A 27,418-nucleotide genomic window follows, 5' to 3' on the forward strand; every position below is an offset into this window, starting at 1 on the left:
GCAGAGTTGGATAAAAGTTGCACATTTACATGAACAAACACGTTTTCATGGCTTCCCAGGACACATTTCTGTGCCAAACTGACTCTGAAAGGACTAAGAGTTTTCCTGAAATCAATTCTATCGGCCCTCGCCTCGGTGTTTGTGCTGGCCGTGCGCAGCAGCTCTGGGCCCTGATGGAAGGAAAACAGAAAATCAGCTCAAAGGATCAATAAAAAAATATAATAAATATAAATTATTTTTTTTTAAAACGGATAAACCTTACGAGTCTCAGCTTCTCTGCATTAAGTCATCAGAAACGAACCCTCTGGGACTGTAAAAACTGAGTTGAGGATAATATTTTTCGGCTCGTGAAATATTTGTGAGCAGGACTGGACGGGGATGAAATGTCTGAAACAAAAGCAAGCAGCAGCTAATGACCCCCCACGCATTTTCCCGATTCCACTAATTACGGCGACTTCGAAAAGTATTTACAACTCCCAAACTTTTCCGCATCATGTCACTTTACAGGTAGGGATGCACCGATGTAAAGATTCGGCCTAATATTTGATATTTATTTTACTGTTATGGCTCACAACCGATATTTATGTCTTATATATTTTCTCCCTAAAACTGACCCCAACTATTATTTGGTCAGCTTCCTAAAATAATAGATTAAGTCATTTTTCCCCCCCAAAAAATGAGACAGGATTTTTTCAAAAATGTAGCACGTTCAAATTAAAGTCGGCCAGCTACAAGGAAAAACTTAAACATAAAAAGAGACAACACAATCTGTTTAAATCAGTGTAATAATTTAGTGGGATTGGCAATTTGACATTAAATTAAACCAATGTGTCATGATTCTTTAAGCCCTTCCACTGCGGCGCTCCCATAAGGCATGGCATGGTGTTTGGACCAGAGCGGTTCTGCTACGGTGCCGGCCCGGACGGTGGCCGGTCGGTTCCTATGCTGCCGCCAAAGTCTCAAACACTTAGGAGACATTTCTGGGGACTTCCCAGGCTGTCGTCAATGTCTTCGTTGGAGTGTAGATGTGCAATCCTCGGCGTCGAAATCCTGAATCGATCCCCTCTGGTTTTGCGGGCGAGCCATCGGTGCAGCCACTGCTCCTGGAAAACAGCGTCTTGTCTGGACTTGCAAAGACAGATCCGGGGCATTCACGGAGCTTCCCAAACCTCTCTCCATCTTCTTTTCACCCACTTCATTTTGTAAGTTTTTTCCCTCTCTCTTCACCTCTTCTTTTAGTTTCAGCGTCAGTCACGTCGGATCATCTCCTCCCCCCCCCCGGTCTCAGGAGAAAGTAGGAGGAAGATTCCAGACTTCTTCTGAGTTTCCCCCTTGAAAAACAAAAAAAAAAATGCAGAGAAAGGAAAGAGCCAAAAGGAGCACATGTAAACTAGTCGCCCACACCCACTGAAGCTCTCTGGGAGAGTCACTGCTACAGAGAGCTTTTGCTTCATTGGATCCAAGAGGGCCTCCAAAAAATAAAAAATAAAAAATTTCACAGGAATTTCAACTCGGCCAACCGTGGCTTGTTTGTGCAAATGAACGCTGGAGGTCTCTGGTTTGAGGAGAGGTGAGGCATGTCCGAGCTGGTTTGTGTCCTCCGTCCCGCTCCGTGGACAGGAGGTGGAAGCGACAAATGAAAGGAGTTCAGTTGAAGAGGATGGAGTCAGGGTCTCTGTTGGATATCTGCGCCATGTGTTTCAAGATGTCCTTTTTAGTGATGATTCCCAGCAGCCTCCTGATGACGAGACACAAAAAGTTGGAGGTTAAGCTCGGACTTTTAATACGAGAAAATGGTTTATTGTGTTGTTGTTTTAAAATATCAGCTTCTGAAGGAAACATTCTAGAGAAAGAAACTGATCGTTTTCTTCTTATAGACACTAGAGAAGTCGAAAAATGGGACGAACAAGTATGGAAGAACAGGAGGAAATTGGGATCAACCCGGATTGACCCGCCTTACAACCTTGAAGAACGTCATCGTATATTTTCCTGACCTGAGTTTCAAATTTAGGTCAACTACAGATTCAAACCCGCTTCAGCTGAAAGGAAGGAATAGCTTAGAGCAGGGTGTCAAATTTATTTTAATTTTAGAGCGCATCAAGATCTTAATGTACGACAGAGGATTAGGGCTACTGGGAAAAAAACAAAGGATTTTGACTTTTCTCAGGTTAAAGTTGGAATTCTGAGAAAAAAAGGTCAAGCTTTTATCTTCATTTCAACCAAAAAATAAACAGAGTCACTTATTTTCAATATCAGTTTAAAACTAAAATTGTTATCTCTTTTTTTCCATCAATGCTGATCAACTAAATTCCTCTGTACCCTCACATGGGGATCCACTCTGATCAAAGCCTTGGCCTCGTCCCGTTGGCCCCAGAGCAGAGCGTCTAAAGCAGATGTGTGTGAATCCTACAGGGGCCAGTTGTGCCTGTCGACGGCCTGCCAGAGGCCGCGCGCCGATGCTGGGAAGTACTAACGGACTGAGACGCTTCTGCTCATGATTACTTCAGATTAAACAAAGACATTTCACCTAAAAAGGCATGAAGAAAGATTCAACTGCAACCCTACAGGAAATGTTAAAGGGACATTTTGCTAAAACTAATCTGAAAGACTGTGTGCTTACTTTTCAATTCCCTGGAAACTGTAAAACAGAACAAGAAACTGCCGTTTCACACCAACACCCACAAAGAAACTGTTTAGATCAAGACTTTGAAGTTGAAACTCTACCGGCCACAGCCTACGCCGGTGGTGGCATTCCTCCTGAAAATGAACACAATGTGCCAAAGACAGAAAATAACAAGGGAAGACCACAACATGTGTACGTGGAAGTTGTTTGGCGGTGAAATCGTGAGAATGCAAATAGACTTCCACTTCCAAACCGCCCCAAAAGCCGAGTTTCAACAAATCCGAGAGAGGAAGAGATGGAGGACTAAAACACTTTTTGTGGTTGTGTCTTTTGTTGAGGTCCGTTGAAGAACGGACCTCAACAAGTCTGATTCTTGTTGAGGTCTGTTTGTCTGATTCTAAGAGAACAATATTAGACTTGTATAAAGTCTGACACACAGCTGTACTGTGGGGTGACGTGTTCAGGTTAGTGGGCCTCGGTGGAGCAGGGGGTGGAAATGATTTCAGACAAAGTGAGGTAACTTTTACAATCAGCCGAGCAGCAGACTGAGTCCAATTTCTGGCTCTCTGAACAGAAATGTATCCCGATTTTCCAACACACAGAGAAGAAAATCCCAGTTCAGGTGTTTGTCGTATGGTCTCACAGGGAACTAACTTGGCTAAAAATTCTGTAAAGGTCCAACAGCAATATCTATTGCTGGAAAGTTATAGAAAAAACAAAAATACCAACTTTTTTTGTCCGTTTCCATTGTAAAAGCCATTCAACCCAGAACGAAGCCACGTCGGGCGTTTGGGTTTAACCTCGTCTGCCCAGTGAAAATCCAACTGGTACAGCGTTTTAACACAACTGCTCAAACATTGCGTCAATAATTATAACATTACTTAATCTCATGAGACATTATGCAAATACTCAGTTTACACTGAGGAAGATTCAGTCACCTATGCATTCTAGGGAGTGATTAAAACTCAAAGGGAAACTGATGGCATGACCAATTTTCTGATTACGTCCGATTATTATTCGAGCACTTCTGGGCGCTAAAAAGGTCATTTGTTTATTTATACCTGAACAACAAGCTTAAATTGTAAAAGTAAATAGAAAGTGACGTCACAGTAAAGCAATGTACAAATTCCTGACACAGAAGAAAACTGATTTTTATCCCATTGTACGTGCAATATTCAGGAAGGGAGGACACAACACTTCAAAGATGCGACAGGTTTTAAAGTTCCAATAAATCACCTTATTTTTTTATGTTTGGCCCTGTGTAATACGTGTTTTTCAAATTGCTTGCATATATGGCAAAAATGGTTAACTGTGTGACAGCAGCTTTATTCTCAATTCTTTCATTTTTTCTTTTAACTTTTTCTTTTACCATCGTCCTGGCATCTGATAGACTTTTAAGAAGCAAAAGTTCACATTTTTCCTCCAGCTTTTAGAACCTTCTAGACTACTGAATACAAAACATTTAAAAGCTTGGTTTTATTATATGTACGTTCCGCAAATCACAAGCCACCAACGTGGAAGTTGGCTTCTGACTAGACAGTGTGCTATTTCACAGGACTTACCATTTTGACATCTGGTACAGTTCAAAATCCACCCTGTTGAAAGGTGGTTTGAATTATGCTACATGGAACACAGATTCTTTAAAAGCATTGTTTGTGATCTGTGATTGCCCTGTTGTTTGTAAAATGTAAAAATAGAAACTTCCAATCCTATGTTTGGCCTCTTAAACAGCCCCAGATTAAAAACCAGAGGTCCATATTGAAAAAAAACCCAATCTAAGAGTGAGGAACTCAATAAAATTTGCAATAACCTATTTTCAATAAAAGCTAGATTTATCTTAAAAACTTTTTCTTTAAACATCCCTCTTTCCATGGGTGCCCATTATACAACACAATGAAAATCATACCCGTTATGTGTGACCAGACACTGGCGGAGCCCCAGTTTCCTGAAAATATCCACGGTGATGTCCATGGGTGTGTGGTCCGTGACGGTGAAGGGGCTCAGGTCCAAGATGCCTCGGAGGCGGAGGGGAGGGGGCGCTTCGGGCGGCTGAGCAGGGCAGTGCTCTGTGAAGACCACCAGGGAGGCGCTGACGATGCCGTCCTGACGCTTCCGGGCATTATCTGATAGGAGACGCAGAGTGGAGGAAATCCAGATGAAGAGCTCATCGGCATTCCAGACCAAACGTTTTACACTTCAACCAGTAAAATAACAACTTCAAAGGCTAAAACTGCGACAAATATTTGCTAAGGTATACAAGAATTGCTCAGAAGCCTATTAAATCAGGACTTATTGACAACAAAAAGAGTCTCAACAGCTACAATCCTCACAATCACATAAAATTATACAGTTTGATTATTTATTTAAATTAATGTTTGCATTCAGTCGCAATCCGAACCTATTGATATGAGCAGGTCTCTTCTGAGCACAAATCCCACCAGCCTTTGGGATTCCTGCGAGATGACCACAGGGAAGCCGCTGTAGTGCGTGCTCTCTACTAACGTCTACGGAAAAAAAAAACAAGCAAAAAACAAAAACGTTAGGAGTTATCGTGTGGAAAACAAGACATCATTCAAACGTAAACATAAAAAGAGATTGCTTTGAAAATGTATTCACACCTTAGGAACTCCTCCACCCTTTGTCACAATGCAAACACAAACTTTAGGTATTCTACTGGGATTTTGTGTGACAATGTCAAATCACAAAGTGAAGGCAAAAGGAGATGTGATTTTGAATTTTATTTTATTTTTTTACATGCAAAGATCCATAAAGTATGACATGCTTTTACTTTCATACTTTTTAGAACCTGCTTTTACTTTAATTGATATTCTTTTCCATCAGGTATGAATACTTTTACAAAGTGCCATGCTTTATGTATGGCGTTACCATAGTAGGGCTGAAATGATTAATCGGATTAATTGTGATTAGTCAATTATTGAAATTAATCATCGACTAATTTAGTAAGCGATTAATCGTTACTGGAGTAGCAAATTCAAAAAAGACAATTTTCTAAAAGCAATACTCGGAGTAGTAAATAAGCCAAAACTGCAAAAAAATATGTACATTTTGCATTTTAGACATAAAAATAACCTTTGTCTGTAAATATGTTCTGCCCAGAACTTTTCAAGTGGCATAGCTGCACCTTGTTCAAATTATGTAAAGGACAATATCTCTTAAGCACCTTATGATATAATATTACTAATCAGATCATTTTAAAAATAAAAACAGATTGATGTTAAATATTGATGTTAAGTCAAACAGAACATCAATACTTGGATGTATTGATGTTATTGTATTGTATGGATGTTAAATCAAACCAAAAAGGCTGAACTTTTCAAATGATCGACAGAGAAATGAGAAAGCGTACACTAAAGGAATGCTTTATGTTGCATTTCAGGCAAAAAAAAAAAATTACTTTATAAATTATGAAAGGACTTGAATAGTTTGATTTTTACATTTTTATCAAATTTTTGATATTGTATAAAAAAACAGCTTGAGTTGTTAAATGAAAAATCTCCAGGATGCGTCAATTCTTTCATCCGATTAATTAATAGAATAAATCGATAGAATAATCGATTACTAAAGTAATCTTTAGTTGCAGCCCTGCTGCACACGGTTTTCGGTGTCCGTACCTCCACCTCCCCTACAGTCATGCTGTCCTGTGTGAGCACAGCCAGAGCAGGGTCCCCCCTCCTCGGCCTCATCACGTCCACTGCCAGGCTGCTGTGCTCAAACTCTTCTTTTGGCTCCAGGAATGGGTAACCGTTCAGCCTTATGTGAGCCTGCAGATACAAATGAGTGAATCTTTCTGCTTTAGCTGGATTAGACATGCAGAAATAGACATGTCAGACATGAACAAAAAATAAATGCAAATGCACCAGGAAAAAGAACATGCAGAAGCAGAGCCACTCGTTCACGATCGGATCGTTAGCCGGAAATGAGGGCTAAAGAATACACAAAAATCAAGTTGTTTGCAGACACTTCACCTCATAAATTCCCTCTCTTCCAAAGGCGTCTGCCACCCATTTGCTGGTCATGGTTGCGGCCATGAGGGGAACGATGTACTCCAACCCGCCGGTCAGCTCAAACATGATGACCACGAGCGACACCGTCATTCTGGTCACGCCACCTGCGACGGGACACGGGTCGGAACATTAGACTTCGTCCACACAAAACACCAGCCACCTGATTGTTGCAGCTTCAGGAAAAAAACAGAAACGATTGCAGTTGCATCGAGGTACATGGCGTCAGTCTGAATTCAATCACACGTCTCTTGGCAGCCTCGTCCTTCTATCGACAGCTGGACGGGAGATTTACGCCGAGGGTCCGGCAACCATTTTCGAGGAATGAAAACGAGCTCGTTAAGATGTCAAAAATGCAACAGATAATACCGCTCCCTGAATTGCCTCCTGATGTTTACTCAAGGAATGTTAAAACTCTTTCGGTTTCCTGTAAGACCGGCCAATGAGTCAACGATGCCTTTTGTCCGGCCTGTCAAAAATGAACAGATTTCATTTAATGAGGTTTGTGTGCAAATAAGCTCACAGTGGCTTGTGGTTCTTCAGTTTTTAGCTCGATAGAAACTTCAGTAAAAACCTAAACGCAACTGCTAAAAAATGTGTGCAGCACAGACACAAGAAAAAAGAAACGGCAGAAGTAGAGCTGACTAACATGCAACATGCAGTTTTTTTTGTACACCTTGTGATTAAATATTCAGATCCACAATTATTTACTATTTAACTCACTCTGTTCTGTGAAGGAAAGCAATTATCAGATTTTTTTTTTTAATCTAACTAAGGGTAAAATCTAACAGGAAGCATTTAAAGGATCAAATTTACATTAAGTAATAAGAATAAATCAAAAATATCTCTCAGTAACAAGTTTAAATATATAAACTTCGTTTATATATTTGTTTTGTTTACCAATCTTAATTTTCAATAAAAAGGAGCACACTTAATTTCCTGCTTTTTTCCAGTACGAAATCAAAATAAGGTCACTAATGTCACAAAGTTATAGAAAAATTTGTAGAAAATCATAATAGCACATGGAGAATAAACATTTAAAATAATACATTTTAATTTCTTTCAATTACTAACCCTGCCCCCAACTTCTCCAATTTAAAATGCAAATTTAGGTATTGTCTCTTGTTGAATAAACGTCAGTGGTTAATAATTTATACACACAAACTAAAAATACTTGACATTCGTTCTACCAACATCCATATCTTCCCATCGCTGCCTTTTTTAGTTTCTAAAAACATTTCCAGGAAGGACTGAACACACAATCTCAACCAGCTTAGCATGTTCAAGCTCTACATTCTCAGAATACCATCCCACAGAGAGACTACAAGATGTCTTTATCGAACGGCCAAGCAGCTGCCTGCTTTTCATCAACTCCAAGCTGCTTCCGGACTTTCAGAGGAAACCACCCAACAAGACATTTGTAAAAATTTTTCCCCCCCGTCACAACCCAGATCTCCTGAACGTCTCATGTAAAGTGCAAGAGATAACGCCGAGCTGCATAAATAAACTGAACTGGGCTGAAACAGCAAAAATCCAGAGAAGACAAAGCCCCCCACCTAAACAAGCAGCGGCCCCAACCATTGCGTAAAGGCCCGGTGTGATGCAGTCGGCTCCTGGGGAGCACCACCCTCTAAAGAGTAGCCAGTCATGGTTGTAGTAGGCCAGCTGCTCCATGCCCACGCCCAGCAGTCTGCCAGCTATCGCTCCCACCGCCATGCTGGGGATGAAGAGGCCAGAGGGAACCTGGGAAAAGAGTCAGGAGGCTTTAAGAATGCAGTTTTCCACCAGAACAGAGTTTAAAAAGCAAAGTGAGGAGGTGTCTAAATTTAGGGCGTTTTCACACCTTATAGTGCGGTAGACTTGGTTTGATTTGGGATCAAAATCGCAATGCAGTTTGCCTGAGTAAATATTCAATGGTAGATATTTTTTTAAATCTTCACAATTTTATTTTAACAATGAATTAAAAATTATAATACTGCACTTCAAAGTTTTAGCTGCTGTATTGAGATAGGATCACACTTTCCATCTGCTAGATCAGGGATCTGCAACCTGAATCTTCGGAGACACAATCAAACCAATCAATCGGACTATCAGTTGTGAAAACACTCTTACACACATAAAACTCTTTTACAAACAGATAACATTACTAAAGAAAGAAAAGGGTCTTGTATTTCCGACACTTTTTCAATTTCTACTGAAAAAAGTTCATGATGAATGAAAGGGAAGCATGTCTTTAAAATGTGGCTGCAGTTTCGTATAGTGAACACAGTGGTAGCTGTGGTCTCCTCACATGCTTAGCACTCCCACAGAGTCCGCAGGGGGGGAAAAAAACACGATGAGTTCAAAGCGGAGCGATGACAATTTAACAAGCAGCTAAGTACAAATGGCGATATAAAACGTCTACGACGCGCCAAAACGAGGCCGTTTCTGCAGCCTCATTTCTGCGGGCTGCAGAAAGCGAGAGCTCACATGTCCTGAACTGACCTTCATGCCAAAAGTGATGACAGTGATCAGGATCTTGAAGATGAGGGCCAGGGCCAGCTGCCACAGGGCCGTGCAGAGGCCTGGCCCTGCTGGCCGGTCAGCCAGGCTGTTATCTACGCCCGTTTCTGACGTGTTGACCGGCTGGAAGGGAAAATTTTTTTAAAAAAGAGAAAAATGATACATTATCTACAACTTAACTTGTCTTACGGAGACAAAGAGCCACCTGCTGACCTGCTTGTAGCCACACAGCTGAGAGGAGTCCAACAGGGAGCAGTCGTTGAAAAGCTCGGACATGAGCTCAGCTCCACTCATTCTGGTGTAACTGTTTGGGAAGGCGAGCAGGGCGGTCACCGCGGTGACCAGCAGCACCTCGATGACCGGGTAGTGCCCGAGCCGAGTGGTTTTCCCTACAGGACGCGCACGGACAAGCCGATTAGTACACACACACACACACATAAAAACACACCCAAACAAAACACAAAGAGGAAAAAAGGATAAAACAGGCAGCACTCACGCATCCTGCACCATGCGATGTTGGCCTTGATGAACAGCGTCCCCCAGAGGCCGCCGAATATCCCCAGCAGGATGAAAGGTGCCAGCTCCACCAGGTGCCACGGGGCGTGGAACTCCACATAAAACAGCACCAGGCGGCTGTTTCCAAACGGGTTGATGGAGCGCAGGGTGAAGGCCGCCACCAGGGCGGCGAAGAACGAACGCCACAGGGTTTTCAGGGGGAAGTAATAACTCACCTTGGGGGGAATCAAGAGAAGCAGGAAGTAAACAAAAGGTTGGGATTTTTGCCTATATATGCGCAAAACATTATTAAAAATATTGATTCAGTGGCAGAAGCTGTAAAAATACTACTGTGTCTTGGAAATACATTCTTAACCCTTCATGTTTATCACATTTTGCTGCATTACAATGTATTAAACTTGGATTTTATGTTAGAAACCTACACAAAGCATTGCTAAATGTCCAGTTTTACTTCTCAATGACACATAGTACTATGCATGCAGTTGAAAAATAATTGTTTTTCTCTCTTCTTTACAAGAATCTCTTCTTCCACATGTTTTGTATCATTTTATTTCTCTTTTACTTCTTAATTACAAACCCTTTTTGTTGTTTTGTCACATAAAAACTGAAATTTGTGATTGCAAAATGAGACAACATTAGAGGGTATGAATATTTTTGCAAGCCACTGTACACTTATTTTCATTTTAAATGCCTACTAGTACACAGAAAACATCTTTAGAAAATAAACAAGACTAACAAATGAATTCAATTTTGAAGCAGATCTGGGATAATGCACTCCCCTCCCTACATCGTAAATTGTTTCTGTCATTGAACATTTCGTTATTTAATAACCAAAAGCTGCCAAGAACACACTGACTCTCCAAACTATTGCAGCAAGCGTTTATTCCCGGTTTATCACGTCTTAATTAGTTGCCAGAGTGGGTTCGCTCCAGTACAAAGTCACATGGCTGGGAGAGAACAAACAAGGAGGGAAAGCAAGACGCGACTAATTCAAATCGTCTGTGTCATCTGGTGCCGATAACTTTACTGGCTCTGTGGCAGGACAGGGAGACGGGTATGCACACTTCAGCTCATGGGTTATTTCTCAATTTCCTACCCACCTCCTCCAGACTGAACAGGACTCCTCCTATGGGAGCACCGAAAGCCACGGACACTCCGACTGCGGCTGCTGCCGATAGAACCTGCAGAAAGAGGGGAAGAAACAAAGAGCGTTTCAGAACGACGGAGACGGGATCCATCAGAACCAGAAGCACAGGGGAAACATCTGCTGACCAGGAACGGATGATGTTTACGATTTGCCAGTTGAAAGATTGAATCAGTCGAAACGCCACAACCGAGAAGTAACGACAACACTCTTCAGTGTCGAAGTTGTTACTAAGGGAAGATGTGTGAAACTAGGGTATTTCCAGTATCAATAAAGTAAATCAACATATATCTATAAACTGCAGATTTTTCTTTACAAATAATGATATTGAAGAAATAAATTTCACATCTAATCTTACGGTGCACAAAAATAAAAATGTGTTTTCCTTTATCTATCTGATGAAGTAAACAAGATATGTTCTAGTTAGCTTTAGCTGGTTTTTATCTGTCCAATTATTTGTGTTGCATAAGCTAAAATGTTGATGCAATTGCAGATTGATTGTTTTAGAGAAAATTATTAATTTATTTTTACTCTCAAAATGTTAGTTATTAGCAAGAACTACCAAGAATAAAGTTTTAGTTTGCTTAAACTTCAATATACCCCAAACAATCACTTGGTGATGTCCAACAACAAAAAAGACAATAAACCTTCATTCTACCAGTAAACATAACAGCATATCACATCCTCTGAAGCCCACCTCTCGCCGTTTGGCCTCGTTTTTGCGGTATTTGGTGAACAGATGGCAGAGAATGTTGGCACAGCAGCAGGCCACATGAACCAGAGGTCCCTCCTTCCCCAAGCTGAGGCCAGAGGAGACGGCTAAAACCAGAGTGATGGTCTTTATGATCAAGGTCCACTTCCCCAGGTAGCCACGAATGATGAACCCACTGAGAATTGTTTTAATCTGAAAACGACAGGGAGAGAGAGAAAGAGGGGTGTGAACGGATAGGTTTTCCATTCCAAAGACAATGACATGTTTAGACTTTGGTGAGGAATCGCTTCAGATGTGTGTCTGCTCTCTCTCTCAGAGTTAAAAACCCTTAAAAAGGGGGGGAGGGGAAAAAGTCCCCTTTTTTTGTTTTGAGAATATTTTCTTTCAAATAAGACATTAATCTCCTGACCGCGGGCCTCCTGACCAGAGTCTGACCTGCGAGAGATTACAGTCAGAGGAGAAAATGATCTGAGTACGTGAAACTAGCCGCAGCGAGAGGCCGACAGCTTCATTTGGGTTTTTTATTCCGAGACGGATCAATCAGTGAGACTTTTGAGACAACACAGAAGAGTTTTTTTTTAAAGCCTTTATCTGCTCATTAAGATTAAGGCATTGCAATAGCTCTGCAAAGGTCCAAATGTCAATCAGTGGTTGACGAAACAAACATCTACGCAGAAATGTTGCACAGAAAAGTGGGTCAAACTCCCTTAACAAAGAGGGCAGACACTAAAAAGTCATACAGAATAAACTCCTGGGAGTTACCAGAGTGCACTTGATTTAAACACGTTTAGAACCTGATAAAGACTAGATGAAAATCAAATTCTGCTATTTAGTATACAGAAATAATGTTGGATCTCCCATCTGATCTAAAACAGGAAAAGTTTAGTCTGATTTAAAGTCAGACACTGAGAGAAAAAGGGTTTGTTCTTCTTTTGCAGTGTACGTAAATATGTGGCTGTAACTGTAAGAGAAATTCAGTCAGTGACAGAAGAATATATAGATATAAAACATATTGGTGTAGCAACATGAGGTCCACTGTTACCTCTGGTATTCCTGATCCACAGGCATATGGAGCAAAGGCCCTGACCAGCGTCACAGCCAGGAATGAGAAGAGCAGAGCCCAAAATATGTACATTAGGTAGTTCACTATGTAGGCAAACGGGCCCTGAAAACACAACAAGCACATTTATTAACCTTAATACTGAAGTACATGAAAATATAAATCCAGTCAGAGAAAGAAAAAAAAAAAGTGTTGTCTTTAACGATGACATGTTGCAGCCAGTAGATGGAACCCAAGCGTCATTATCATTTATCTTGCTGTCCAAGTTGCTGAGATTCTTATTAGGACATAAAAACATGCAGCTTCCAAAGACTGGTTGAGCAAATAAAGTAAAAAATAAATAAATAAAAGGTTCTCAAGCTCTTTATGTTGTATTTGTAACACAATTAGAATCAAGATGTTCACATTTATGTCTGTTTAGAGCAGAACTCAAAGATGTTCCTAAAAACAATAAAACACATTCAGCTGCTTGATAACAGTTGTGAATATCGCCGTGTTTTACGAACAAATGAGGGAAGTACGGTACTTCAGTGTTTGTCGCTTATTGAACTTTTAGAAATTACAGCCGCTGCAGAGATCCCCAGCAAAGGGAAAATAACGGTGATTAACGGGCGTGAGAAACAACTTAAACCAATTTATGTTCTACTGTTTCTCGCTTTTTCTCAACAGTCCCGTTGCTATGACAACCGACTGACAACAGCTCCACACATCCACAGAGCAGAGATTATGTTCAAGTGTACCATGAATCGACATCAAAAATACACACAAACATTTTCCACACAAAAAAAGTACACAAAAACACCAAAACAAAGCTTTCAGTCCATTACAGTTTCATGTTTTCAGGGTTGATGTTTTTTTTTTGGTTCTTTTGCAATGGTTAAGAAGTCATCGTCTCAACACAGTGGTCGTTGATTGGCTCGTTTAAACACCTGGTCTACTGATGATCTTTCAGAAAATGGGTGTGTGGGTCACCTTTTTTTTTTTTTTTTTTTAAACTGAACCAAAACAAATTGAATTCCACAGCACATCTACATGTTAAGTTGTAATAGTCAAGCTAGCATAACTAACCACTTCCTCACTTTTTTTTAAATTCACACTGATCTGTGAAATATGATACCCTGGGACCGTGTTATCTTGTTGTCTTAGTGTTGACAATAGCAAAACACTGCGTCCCTTTTGTTAGATTCTTTGCGTGATCATATCATTTTCCGACCACATTGCTGACTCGATGTACAGCAATGGCACATGTGTGGCGCACAATAAGTTACGTGATGTCCAATCCCATAATATTTATCAATACGTGTGACCCTATGGAACGGCGTCCTACCTGAGCCGTTCCTGCTATGAGTTCAGCCCAGCTCTTCCACTGCGGACAGCGGTCCCTCTCCTGGAAAGTCGTCTCATTAGACGTCCAGCAGCAGTGCTCGTGGTTGAACCAGAAGCCAATGAGACACACCCCTTCTTTCAGGTCTGTCATCCAGTGAGCTGCAATGTCGATACCACCAGCGAGAGCACCTGTGGGAAAAAAACGCAAAGCTCAGGATGGAGGCAATTTGTGGTTGAGCGCACAATATTTTTTCCAATTTTGTTGTGTTCTGAGCCGATTTAAGTATATGAGCATCCTTAACTGTTTTCCAAGCTAACATGGAGTGCATTGACAAAGTAATTATACCCAAAATAAGGACAGTTAGCTGGAAGATGTGTTGAGACATAGCTCTCCCTCACACACAATGATTTGCATGTAGGGAAAACAGTTACATTTACATGATCAAACTGTCTAATCTGAACAACAGATCTTCCTCCAGGTTATGTAGAAGCGACATGGTAGTCCTGGGTTTGACTCCTGGTTATTCTGCCCACAGGTTGTCCCAGCCTGAGCTGAGGATCTAATGGCTGCTTCTCTGAATAATACCCTCCTTGCCTGATCTGTCGGTATAGATGGTTGGTCCATGCGGGTTAGGAGTTGTGTTAAATTCAGACATTAAGAAAAAGAAGCTTGAGCTTCAAGTTTCTCCCCTGCATTATCCATAACAATTATGTAATACTTTGTGTAGTTCTTTTGTATAATAGTAGAAAAACACACTTAACTTTGCTGCTGTTATGTTACAAAAAGTGTAAACTCTTCAGCAAAGTGCTTGGCCTGCTTTCCCTGAGACCTAAGTCAAGTTTCCTGCTGGGCTTCCGGTCAATCTGCAGAATAATCACTTTCTTTTAAAAAAAAAAAGTCACCTTGCCTATTTTCAGTGCTATCCCAGTTCTATCTTGTGACTCTACACCTGCAGTTTTTCACGATGTGGGAAATCAAAACTGAACTGCTGCATGCGGCCCCAAACCAAAGAACCACTCTGGATTTAACAGAGCTTTGTCTGGAGGATTGACACTGTAAGTCTGACTCATTTTAACTCTACCTGCTTTCAAGAATGATGAATCATTGCTGTAATGACTGATATCAGCTACAACATTTAGGATGAATAAAGTATTTTGGAATATAATTGTGCTGAACACCCAGTGTTTGACGATTTAACTGCAAGCTTTACGCATCCAAGCATCTCATCAGATGTAATGTACATCCACCCACCATTTAGGTAGGCTAGTAATTATGTAAAGGTTGAGTGTGTGAACTACCTGCCATGAGTCCCACCAGAAGCATGAGCAGCCATCCGGAGAAGGCGTCGCTGACGCTGTGCAGCAGGGCCACAGTCGACTCTCGGCTCTTATTGGTGATCTGCACAGTGACAGAAAAGTAAGACAACGCCTTCTGATATTGCTTCTTACTTAGTCACGTATCAACTAAATTAATAATTGATTAATCATTAACTGGGGTTTACAGCCTAAAGAAAGTCCTTTTTCTGAAAGAAAAAAAACAGAGCAGTAATTAAGCCAAAACTGTGCAAAAAATGTATACATGTTGCATATGGGATTTAGAAAAAATGCCTGTCTGTAAAGTTGTTATTTCAAAAAGAATTGAATTGTTTGTTAGCATATTTTAATGTACTTCCAATATTGCATAAAATAAGTTTAAATGAGAAATCTGCAGAATGTGCCGTTTTTTAAAATCTGATTAATCGAATAATCATCAGAATAATCGATAGAATAAATTGATACCTGAAATAATTGTTAGCTGCAGCCCTAATTTACAAAGTTGTTTTTTTTACCTTAAATGCTAACTCTCTTTAGTTTTCATACTGTTTCGCCTTAATAATAGCTCTTAATACGTAGTTCTTTCAGAAAATAACCTTTTTAGAGAAGAGTTAATGATTAATCAATTCCTAATTTAATTCATCACAATTAATCCGATTAATCGTTTCAGTCCTGGTTTTTAAATTGTCAACATTTGATGCAAGGTTCTTTGACTCCTTTGTAGCAGAGCGTTCACTTTCCTCCAGAGAATTGAACCCGACTCTGCTTCGCCTTAGTGACTCCTCCATGCTAACACCTTCAACAGAACGCACATGCCTTCTAATCTCAAAGTAAACACTTCTTTAACCCAGGTTCTTGTTTTATCTCTCTCTATTTCTTCAAATTTACTGCATACCTCTCTGTGTCTGTCGCGGTCCTTGCTCTTCTCCCTGACCCAGTCGATGGTGTTAAAGTCTTCGTAGGTGCCCACCCCAGGCAGCGGGTCTTCCAAAGGGTCCACTAGCTTAGTGGGGCCGCTCCCGTTCATACCGGCTGCTCTGCTGCTGCTACCGGCGCTGTACTCATCATAACCTCCTGGGGGAACAGAGGTGGCAAGAGGTAAAGGTGGGGAAGGAGAGAGAGAGTAAAGATACATGGAAGTCACAGTCAATGATCAACTCATCGGTTCTGACTTCATTGTTGTGCTTTAAAATGGGTCATGTCCTGTTTTATAGACCTGCCACGATTCTTAAAAACAAGGGAGCCGCATGAACTTTATCACTAAGGCTGAGGTATAAGATTTGGTCTCTCTCTCACACACTCACACAGTGTTTCTCAGTGTTTTTCCATTTAGGTTGTGCAGTAAAGTGCAGTTGTATGAAGCACAGGTCTTCCCTGCCAGGAGTGACTAATGCACCTAATGGATGGTGCACTTAAATTCATCACAAGGTTTGACTACAGAAGAAAACAAAACCAAACATATTTTCAACATATTCATGATAACTGAGCACAGAGTAGCTCAGTTCTATTAAGACTAGACAGGAAATTAATCTGTAACAGAAAACTTGCACTTAAACATGCTGATGTAATCATAAATCCAGCACACAGTGGGGCTTTTGTTTACAGAAGCAAGTCTTCCACAGAGAAAGCAAGATTGTTTTGGCTGTTTCCACTTCCTGTCACTTTGTCATGTCATGTGTGCCGTTTGTGACATTTAAGTCAAATCACTGAGTTCATGAACCAAGAGACAAGCTTTCTCAGTACATTTTGTCTGCAAAAGATTAACTAAAGTTGCATTGATGGATGAAACAAATCAATGAGTCGCAACAAAAGTGTTGCATAAACAAGCTTACATCTGCTAAAATCATTGGCAGCACGAGTTTATTGGAGAGAAACTATACTGTGTGTCATGTCAGAGCCATCTTTAGAAGCAAAACATTAACCTGAAGAAATGTCTGTATGAAGAAAATTGCAAAATGGAAAATTCATAAGAAATGCTGCAGGGATGCACAAATTGCAATTTTCTGGCATATCACAGATTTTTCAAAACCCTGACATGACAATTGTTTTCCTCTGGAAAAAAATTACTAAATATAGTGACAAAGTCGTTGGCGATGGACTACATAAGACTGGTTTCTCATGCAAGTATTCGCTGATCAATCTCCCAAAATTAAGGAAATCGGACCAGATTTCCTTGTCTGTTTTCCCTTATCAGCTGGTTGATTTATCAGTGCACAGTGCTGTGTATAGCTTAAATTTATTATGTTTGAAAATACAAAAAGATCTGATTGGGACTGTTTTGTTTTTTTGAACGTCAGCTTCAGAAAATGGATTGGAATCCATATTGTGCACAATATTGTAGCCATTTTAGAGCAATATTCTAGTCTCTGACTGCATGCAATTAAAAAGTTATAGCTGAAAACAAAGTGATGAATTTTTCTCATCACTTTCATTAGTAATTTTAGGCTCATATTGCCTTTTGCTAAAAATATATCTATGGTACTGATGTGGTGTAGTGTGTGTGTGGGTTTTTTTTTTTAAAGCCACAGAATCAAAAAGGAAAAATCCACGGCAGTGATTTTAATGAGGTATTGACAAACGTATATTATTTAATAACTCTTATCTGTATTGTATTGATGACAATGTACTGATCAGGGATTCCATCAGCAGTGGGAAATCCTGAAAATAATGTAAAAAATTTTTTTTTTAAAAGCAGTCTATGTAATGGAAAAGTGTCATAACTATCCTTTGTGACTCTATTCACAGAAAGTATTCTCTTGTTCTGTAACTTAAAATCACTTTACCATAACGTACCTCATAGAACCTCATTCTATAACCAAACCAGAGCCCTCAAAGATCACTTTCTACTTTTTTTTGTTTTTGTCCATCATGATAGTTACAAAACCTTTTTTTTTTAAACCGCATATATATAAATATATATCCACACAGACACGTAATTACAGACATGGTGGCTGGTAATTGTTTAGATTTAACAATATGTGACAGAAACAGCAGCTGTTTTAAAATTGCAACCATCTGGTTTAATACTAGCTGGAGGCAAATGTCTGAGCTTGATTTTGTTTCATGACACCAGCAGCATACAGTTCACAGTACTTTTCATCAGGGCGACTGTTTCCATTTACTGTAGTTTTCTCCAGTAATGTGTAACGCAGAAACTTATCCTGGCAGTTTCAACCAAATCAAATGAAGTCAAATAAAGTTTCAACCAAAACGGATTCAGACTCATGAAAAATTATGAGGAAGAGAAGGGGAGTGCAGTACACACTGGCAAAAATTACATGCAGGAAGTCGACTGTCAGTGTTTCTCCCAATGAGCAAATGTTTGGATAAAAAACAGCATTCTGATAGATTCTTTTTGAGGATTTTTTTTTAAATTAAAGAAAACTTTTATATAATCTATTCCTTACAAGGACTAGAAAACATCTGCTGCCCTTAGCTGGTCCACTTTAAAAGAAAAATTTAGAAACTAACCACATGAGTGCACATATGTTAATGTTCAGATATATGTAGATGACACTGTGGTTTTTACACAACAAAGAAAAAAATATCTAAGAAGCACCTTTGATTGTGGAATTGCGACATTTTTAAAAAACATTATTTGTTATTGACTAGTAAACTACTGAGTAGCATGTTCTGTAAAACAAAATTAGATGATGTTATTCCACTATATTAATATTACAGACAATTGTCTTTATTATTGCAATGGCATTTCAAAATAGACCAAATTTTAAAAGATTAATATTCAAGTGAGCTGCAAAAGAAAATCTTAACGTTCGATTGATTGCTTCACCACACAGACGCAATCAAAAAGCAGAACCCAATGGAAACAGGAAGCAACACAGGAAGTCGGGCCCTTTCAGCTCGAAGCTCATACAGATGGGTCATTATGGGGGTAAAACAACAATTATAGATAAAACATAATTGTAATAGTTTTTATTTCTGTATTACTAGAATTGAGGACAAGTTAAAGTTGGAGGAGGCAGGGTTCAGCTGTCACTGTGAATACAATTTAAGAGTTACTTCATATAACAGGCTTAAACTTGGCCGAAACCCACAATATAAATGCACCTTAGGCGAACCAATCACTTTAATAATATTTGATTTCGGTGATTTCACAGTGACAGAGCATGAACTGTAGCATATTTCAGAATGTAAATACATTTCCCGACCGTCCAGGAACGCAGCTGGAATCCAGAATTCCTTCACACTTTGCCGGTGAAAGAGCTCCTATCTACACAGTCGTCAGCATGTCACACAAATTCAGCTGTGTAGAAAAATGTTGCTGCGCATTAAAAACAGAAGTAGCTTTTCAGCTGTCATCTGAACTGACAGGTTAAACTGGTCTGTAGAGTGGACTAATGAGAGTGAGTAAAAGCGGAAGTATGTTCCCCCGAGGCCACGCTGACATGAACACCGACAACGTTCAGGACAATTTGCTGCGACAAAACGGTTTCAGAACTGAATTTTAAAGTTAAAAACTTACAGAGAACTCCAAAAACTGGGGTAAAACCAGAAAGTTGGCTGACAATGCTAAAAGCACTAATAAAAGCTGATCTGATGGCATCACTGTGGAAGACGAGACACTAATGTAACAAAAAACAGCTCATTGTTAGCCGTGGCGCCTAATTCTGATTTTATTTTTTGTCAGTTGGTAGATACGTTATGCCAGAGTGCCGACAGGTGTTGCTAGCAACAAAAACTTTTGGGTATAGATGTTGTTACTGATAGACTCAAAGTTAGCCAGGTTGAGTAACAGTGGCGTGTTTGAAAATGAAGCCACAAAAGTTACAAAGATAAAAGAAGCTGTGGAAAAAGAAAAGGTTTCCAGTTTCGGTCATTACCCAGAATTAGCCGCTTTTCATAGGACATCAACTTGTACCTGCAATCAAGATGTTTGCTTTCAGCGAATTAAGCCTGGAGAAGATAACAGGAAGGCTGAACTGAGCATCGTTTTATATTTTTGAGGTGGATTTGGACGTCTCTGTAGTCTTTTGGAAATCTCAAATGAATACACTCAGAGACTGCGTCTAAGGTCAGTAATGCTAACTGTGCTAATGTCCATTCTAATTATTTTACCCTTGATTGAAATAATAAACCCTCCGTGTTACTGTGACTGCTAGCTTAACCACACAGTGTGACATCGCCCCTGCTGCTAATAAAATCAATTAATGAATGTTCAGAGTAAGAAGGCTAAAAATAAACATTTAAAGGTATGCACCAATATGAACATTTGGGCCGATATCCAATATTTAAACTTGATGTTAGAACCAATAACCGACATTTACCAATATTTTATATCATAGACCTTTTCCTACCCTTGCAACACATTGAGTTCAGTTAAACTCCCGACAATCCTGCACTGTTTGGATATCACATATCACATGACCAACCTCTGTCCCTCTAGAAACAAATATCAACAAGACTGAAATAAATATCGGTTGTTACTGTCAGCCCAATTTTATTCAACGGATCGGTACTAATATCATCACTTTCCTAAAATAATGGCCCAAGTCTTTTTTTTTTTGTCTAATTCACCTCTTGGCCAAAGGAAATTACTTAGACCATTATTTCAGGAAGATGACCATATAAAAAATAAATATCGCTGATAGTGATGTTGGTGCCGATATATTGTGCATCCCTAAAACAGTTCTTAAAATAGTTCTAAGTTTGAAGTCTGTGTCGACTATAATAGGCATTGGCTGGTCAAAGCTTTACAAAACATGGAGATTGGAACCGGGTACAAAACTAATCGACGCATTTCCAGGCTTTTCCAAGGTAGTGGAAAACTCAGACAGCACAAACTAGGTTCTGTGAAGATGACAATGTTCCCGATATTTGCATGCGATGGCTATGTACCCGTCCACAGGCCTGTGGCTGTGTTGAAAACATTTATTGCAACACACTCAAACATTTAGGATACTGTTTATCTCCTGAGGAAAAACACACAAAAAAAGACAACAGTGAACAAGTTTCCTCCGTGTCTGAAAAAGATTTGTGGGAATATTTTTGGGAGCTAAAATAATAAAGGTGTGTTGTGTCCACCTTGGAACAGGATGGATATTATCTCAGCTTTAAACTCATACATGACAGTCACAACACAGTCAGCAGAGCCTTGAGAAATCACAGTCCGAAGACTAAAAAAAGGTACACAGAAACACCTCACTCAGATTAAAGATTAAAAAAAACCTTGACCAAAGTCAGATTTCATCTGACCCCTTTCTCTATTGTGCAACCTCAAGCAGTTACTGGACCCAAATCATATGACGGGTGGTAAATGTACTTAATGATTAAACTCTGCTGTGCAAAAGTTAAAGTCAGCATCTTGAGCACAACAGAGAGAACCACATGAACAAGATAAACCTGATTAAAACACAGGAAGCAGACGACTGGGCAGATCTAACAGAACGTGATGAACAAATACCAACAACTTGTTCTTAATGGCACGAGATCTGTAAGCGGTCCAACAGGAAAAACATGTCGCTTTTCAAGCCACATCGCCAAGACGCAACAGAAATAACTAGCTCACCATCCGCCACCAGTTCCTCCTCATCCAGCTGCTTACTCCAGAACTCCCAGCCCATCTCTCGTTACACTCCCCCCACCCTCGCTCAGGATCAGCCGTCGAGTCAAACTGGAAGTATCGTCCTTCTCCTTGAGGAACAAGCCCTACCGCAGGTCCCTCCCTCTGTGGCCAGAAGACTCTGGAACTGACTCATGATTGGCTAAGCTGTCTGGGAAGTGGATGGTGATTTGCTGAGCTACTTTTTACAGGTCTTGAGTAATGAGCTTACTGTATGTTTGGGGAGGCTGAAAGGTAGACGAGTGTGGAAATAAACACACTGAGACAATGAACACAATGAGATTGCAGAATTTAAAAAGGTGAAAGACCGCATAAACAGATGAGTTTATGTTGTACAGAGATGCTTTATGTCAAGGTGACTTTGCCTGGTATTCACTCAGTTCTGGGAATCTAAGTGTTTTCCGAAGGTCTCATTGTTCTTCATTGTTTAATGATTGAACACAGTTAAAAAGGATCTGAACAATCTTGGATGAAATACTTCACAACTCAAGAGTCTCAGTTTCAAACTGAAATGAAAAAGTAGCCACTGTGCTATCAGAAGCAACACATATAGTCCAGACAATACTGCACCACACTGAAGATTATCTTTCAATTCTGACCCGATTAGACTGCAACATTACACCAGTTTTGTAAAAATGCACCAATCACACCGATTCTACTTTTATCGTAAGTCTGACCTTCCGATTCAGATTTTGATAAATTTTAAAAGGGGAAAAAATGTTGCGCATGTTTAGACACCAGTAGCAGTTTTGAACGCAACATAAAGAATTACAGAATATTCTACTTAATACAAAAAAGTATATCTCCTTGACTTTTTCAGCTGAATTTTATAAAGAACAACGTGGTTTATTGGTGAATTTATACACAAGAAAAATGGGAGTTCTTAGTTTTTAATGTAATAGTCAGTATATAGAGGAGAAAAATCTTTTTAAAAGTGAATATTTTCAGCCAATCTGGGGGAAATTGGCTGATTTTAATATCTGGCCAGTTAATTGGTGGATCTTAAGTACTTCATCCTATTTTAAAATTAGAATTTTGATCAAGTTTCATTTTTGAAGTTTCACTATGTTTATATATATTTATATTATATTCTATTTATTTTTGCTTTTTTTTTTGTTAAAATCAATCTCTTATAAAAAATAAAATAAAAAATTTGATCTGTCTGTTATCCAGTATCATTTTACATAAGGACGCATCCAAAAACAGTCAATAATTAAATAAATAAAGACTAGTGACTGTAACATAGCGCAAGCAAGTAGTTTGCATCTCAACACTCTTCAGTGTGGACGTTGTTACTGAGTAGGGGAGATTAGAAGTACTAAAAGGGGAGTGACATTTCAGCAAACAGGAAGTGGTTCAGCTTTGTCCATTTAAGCTTTCAATGTCTCTCTCTTTCATGCATTTTGTGATGTCACCTCTGCTCTCAACGTAAATAATTAATGTTAGCTCACCACAGAAAGGCTCCTTAAAGCCCCAGGAAAACCAGAATAAATAAACAATAGATCACAGCTTTGTCCACTGAAATACTTGGTTACTTACTTTGTTCCAAACATGAAATTTTCCTAATAATTTGCAAATTCAGCAACAAATTATTTTCCCCAAAATGTATTCTCCTGTTATATTGTCTCATCATCTTTTGATAGATGGCGGTCTTATTGTCTTACAGAAACGCCTTTCATCGTTGATTGAAAATAATTTTGAATCTAAATCTCCAATAACTTTGAACAATTTAGGTGAGCAGCAAAAGCAAATGGGGTGGATTAGCAGAGCTTGCTAACAACTTATCCAGGAAAAGTTACAAGTTTGCCTTTTGCTCAGATATTGAGCATTTAGCTGTTAGTCTTCAGTCAGAGGCTTACTGAGATTCATTGTAAAATTGACTGCTACTGAAAATCCTTCTTGTCCATCCACTGACTCTTAAGATACTTGGATGATATGAGTTATGACAACATTTAAAATGCCTCTTTGGGATAAATAATATATTTTAGAACTCATTTTGAATTGAGTTAACTTTGAAAAAATAAAAAAGATTATCTTAAATCAGTCAAAAGTCTGACTTATGCATAGCTACTTATTTTCCAAGACATAGAAATTTTAAACAGTCATAGTCTGATTTACAGAAAGCATATGCAAGATTTATTTTCAAAACCGTTTTATTTCTAAAATAACCGCCTAACTACCAGGAACACAATAGCTTCATATTTAGAGAAAATGTTTTATTAATTTTTCTACTAACAATGATTTATCATAAAGACAGGTAGGATTCTACCAAAGGTGAGAAAAGGCCAATGGTGTCGCACAAAAACTGGAACTACACCAGGAAAGAGCTTCAGAAGATCTGCTCCAGAAAGTTACTGTACAACTACTGAAAATGGTTTTCCCACAATTTCCTCCATTTGTAAAACTTAAAAGTCCAACATTTGTTGTTCACTGGGAGGTTCCCTTCTGCCACAACCAACCCCCTCGCGAGTTTCTGGAACAATTCTCCTCTCAGCGGGACGTCAGAGGACGTCTTTCCCGTAATGTTCAAAAACATTTAACAATCTGTTCCCAGTGGGAGCGCTTGATAACATTTGTTTATGTTAGTGCACTGTGGATTATTTCATGCATTTAAAAGTAGGTCTGAACAGATATCTTTCTTTTTTTTGCCCATTAATTATTTACATACATGCACAGAGGACCGGAGGGGTCGGGGGTGGGAGGGAATATTTTTCTTTGCATCATGGGAACTTCGCTTGTATACAGGCTCTATAATATTTCTCTGAAGTTCAGAAAGATTTCAATGCGATCTCTTGGATCGCATTTCTGCCAAAACACACATACTGCTTTAGCAGAGGCACGTAAATGAACCAGGATAGCAAGACACAGGTTCGAGCTAGAGTTTGAACTTTGAACTCTTAAGGTCTGATAGCCATGGGAACATGAGTTTCAGGTGACCTCAATGACGGTGGCTGCATAAATGTCTGGATTATTGATTGTAATTACTCTGACATTTTTAATTTTAATCATATTTACAAGGTCAGAGGAAATTGAAGGAAACTGGCATCAGTGCAGACGATGTCTCTTAAAGTGTTTTCTTGAGCATAAGATCATTTTCTATTCAGATAAAGATTTAAAAGAAACAGTCCTCGCCGGACATAGCGGGATGAAGACACAGTAATGAATATGAAAGTGAGAAAAGAGTCAAAAAAAAAATGTGCAGCAAAAGGTCATCACAATGTCCAAAAACAGCATCGGAATCGCATGTTTTCCTGATGTCATGCTGCCCTAATTTACAGTATTTTCCCAATTTATGGCTTCCAGTCATCACAGTCATTATCACATGTCAAGAAGTTCATAGTGTGACTAAGCCAATCTGCTATATGAACCACTCAAAGGACCGTAAGCCAATATGCCCACCAATAAAGTCATTAGAGGCAATAACAACACACTAACTGGTAAAAAATCCAACAAATGCATTTACACAGTCAAGATTGAGAGCAGTAAAAAGAGAAAGATAAAAGCATACTGGAAAATCAGTTAATTAAAAGAGGAAAAAGGCCCTCCTCACTACTTAAGGAGTGAAAGCGTCCATCAGAATGTCTAAATACCTTTTTCTTTTTTTACAAACCAAGAATGAAACTCTTAGCAATTCAATTTCTGGTCACTAGTAATTAAATTAGCAGAAACCATTTGTTGTTGAATGCTCATATGGAAGCATTTTAAGTATTAAAAACATAGCAGGGTTTATGCAGGTTTCACCAACTCAAATTTAAGACTTTAAGACCTTTCTGAGATCATGATAAGTCAAATTTAAGGTCTATACCATGACAGAGATGTTCAAAAGAAATGCAGGGGACCAAAACGTTGGAATCTCTGGGAATTATTTTGTGGCTCTTGGCAGCAGCTTTTGCTAAAGAGCTTTTTGCTAGCTGCTAATGGCTTGTTTGTGTGTTTGCTAGCTAGCTAGCAAGGAAGCCATATGCTTGTCTGCAAAAGAGCCATATTCTAGCTGCTAATGGTTTGTTTGCTTGCTTGCTACCAAATTTATATGCTAGCTGCTAATGGCTTGTTTGTGTGCTTGCTAGCTAGCTAGCTAGCTAGAGACCCATATGCCAGCTACAAATGGCCCATATTCCAGCTGCTAATGACTGGTTTGCTTGCTAGCTAGCTAGAAAGTCATATGTTAGCTGCTAATGAGCCATATTGGTAATGAGCCAACTGAGACAAGGGGTAGGATTAAATAAGTGTCCCACTCCTTTTCCAACAGAAAAGAAGTGGTAAACAAATTATTTTGTTCTTGGTTATGTATGGATTTGTTTTTCTCTGTCCTACTGATTGCTTGTTCTCTTGCTTTTAAAAATCAGTTTTAAATAAAGAAGTCAAATCAAAAATATGTTAGATGCTTGTGGCTTGTTTGTGCATTTGCTAGCTAGTTAGCTAGAGAGCCAAATGCTAGCAGCTAATGAGTCCTGTGCAAGCTGCTAATAGATTGTTTGTTCGCTTGCTAACTAGTAGCAAGTAAGTATTAGCAGATTGTTAAGCAGCTGCTTTGAGTCACAGAACGCAGTGACTCAACACTTTCGCCGCATAGAAAAGTCCCGCAAGAAAAAACACCTACGTAGAATACATGATATTTAATTGTCCTCCCACAGTGAATTTAAGGCTAACTTACGTTTTCTGTGATGAATTTAAGGCATTTTAGGGCTTTAATTTTAGATGAATGAATTAAAGACTTTTTAAGGATCCGTGGACACGCTGCAAAAAACAGAATGCTTTGAGTTTGCCAACTGAGCCTCCTAATAACTCATAGCAAAGAATCAAAACTCTCAGATGAGATGAGAAAAAGAGAAGAAGAAAAAAAATCAACCCAGTGATATATTTCATGCAACATGTGTGGCTAAAACCAGGCGCAGAGCAGCACCTTTTTAAAACCATCTCCTGGTTCAGACAGAGTGATGACAGCATCAATCTGTGGGTTTTATTTCCATGACAGGGACGTGGAGGTGAGCCAGGCTAGCGGTAAGGAGAGACCCATACTGAGAAAACATTTAGAAGACGCTACGATCTCTGAACTGGTGCAGACGTTTTTCATCTTGGCAAGGCGAGGACTACCCTACCATCAAGAAAACATAATAGGGGGGATGTGAGGGCTTTGGGAAAGCCTCAAAGAGCGGGTCCTGGAGTGACCCAGAGAACGTCTGGTGCACTCCAGGAATTTTTGGAAAGTCCTGAAAAGGCTGGAGCGCTGGCGCTGCCCATCAATCTAGTTGAGTCTGAACGTCTATGCCAAAAAGAGCTGGAGAAGGAAGAGAGAGGAAAGAGGAGAATCACTCCAAAAGAAAACATGATGGTGCCAGAGGTGCTGTACTTATGTGTACTTACTCCTCATGTACATAGATTTATAATTACTCAAGATCACTGTGGAAACAGAAAGTGCACCCTCTTTCACTTCTAAACAAACTAACTTAAAATCATTTAAATTTATTACTCATCTGTTTCTTACTGATGAGAAACATGGGCTATGTCAGTCTATTTATTCAAATAATTCAGTTTATTCAAATATATATTGCGTTGGTGTTTTCTCTGCTCCTTATGTTATATTTTGGAGGTTAGTTGATTTTGGCTGAAGATATACGG

At 39.4% G+C, this 27,418-nt stretch overlaps 1 protein-coding gene and 1 long non-coding RNA gene across 5 annotated transcripts in view; one reads left to right on the forward strand and one right to left on the reverse strand.

Annotated features, from left to right (window-relative positions):
- Window positions 1-767: 767 nt before the first annotated feature.
- The window catches only part of clcn5b (chloride channel, voltage-sensitive 5b), a 30,440-nt gene continuing 3,789 nt past the window's right edge, over window positions 768-27,418 (reverse strand). For 3 of the 4 annotated variants that reach the window (XM_028038851.1, XM_028038852.1, XM_028038850.1), the window contains exons 3-17: window positions 16,115-16,293; window positions 15,205-15,304; window positions 13,907-14,094; window positions 12,562-12,684; window positions 11,505-11,711; window positions 10,764-10,844; window positions 9,644-9,878; window positions 9,361-9,536; window positions 9,130-9,270; window positions 8,202-8,388; window positions 6,610-6,752; window positions 6,256-6,405; window positions 5,022-5,127; window positions 4,530-4,746; window positions 768-1,738 (exon numbers count right to left, since the gene is read on the reverse strand). In XM_028038851.1, coding sequence (XP_027894652.1) covers window positions 1,648-1,738; window positions 4,530-4,746; window positions 5,022-5,127; window positions 6,256-6,405; window positions 6,610-6,752; window positions 8,202-8,388; window positions 9,130-9,270; window positions 9,361-9,536; window positions 9,644-9,878; window positions 10,764-10,844; window positions 11,505-11,711; window positions 12,562-12,684; window positions 13,907-14,094; window positions 15,205-15,304; window positions 16,115-16,293 — 2,324 coding nt within the window. In that variant the 3' untranslated portion in view covers window positions 768-1,647. Of the gene's footprint in view, window positions 1,739-4,529; window positions 4,747-5,021; window positions 5,128-6,255; window positions 6,406-6,609; window positions 6,753-8,201; window positions 8,389-9,129; window positions 9,271-9,360; window positions 9,537-9,643; window positions 9,879-10,763; window positions 10,845-11,504; window positions 11,712-12,561; window positions 12,685-13,906; window positions 14,095-15,204; window positions 15,305-16,114; window positions 16,294-21,745; window positions 21,872-27,418 lie in introns of those variants that run through there. The other variant, XM_028038853.1, reaches the window with a different exon arrangement.
- LOC114157713 (uncharacterized) lies at window positions 1,745-3,877 on the forward strand. The gene is made up of 2 exons (XR_003598232.1): window positions 1,745-2,961; window positions 3,005-3,877. It is a non-coding gene; the product is annotated as an uncharacterized LOC114157713 (long non-coding RNA).

The sequence above is a fragment of the Xiphophorus couchianus genome, chromosome 14 (genome assembly GCF_001444195.1).
Source record: "Xiphophorus couchianus chromosome 14, X_couchianus-1.0, whole genome shotgun sequence".
NCBI lineage: Eukaryota > Metazoa > Chordata > Actinopteri > Cyprinodontiformes > Poeciliidae > Xiphophorus > Xiphophorus couchianus.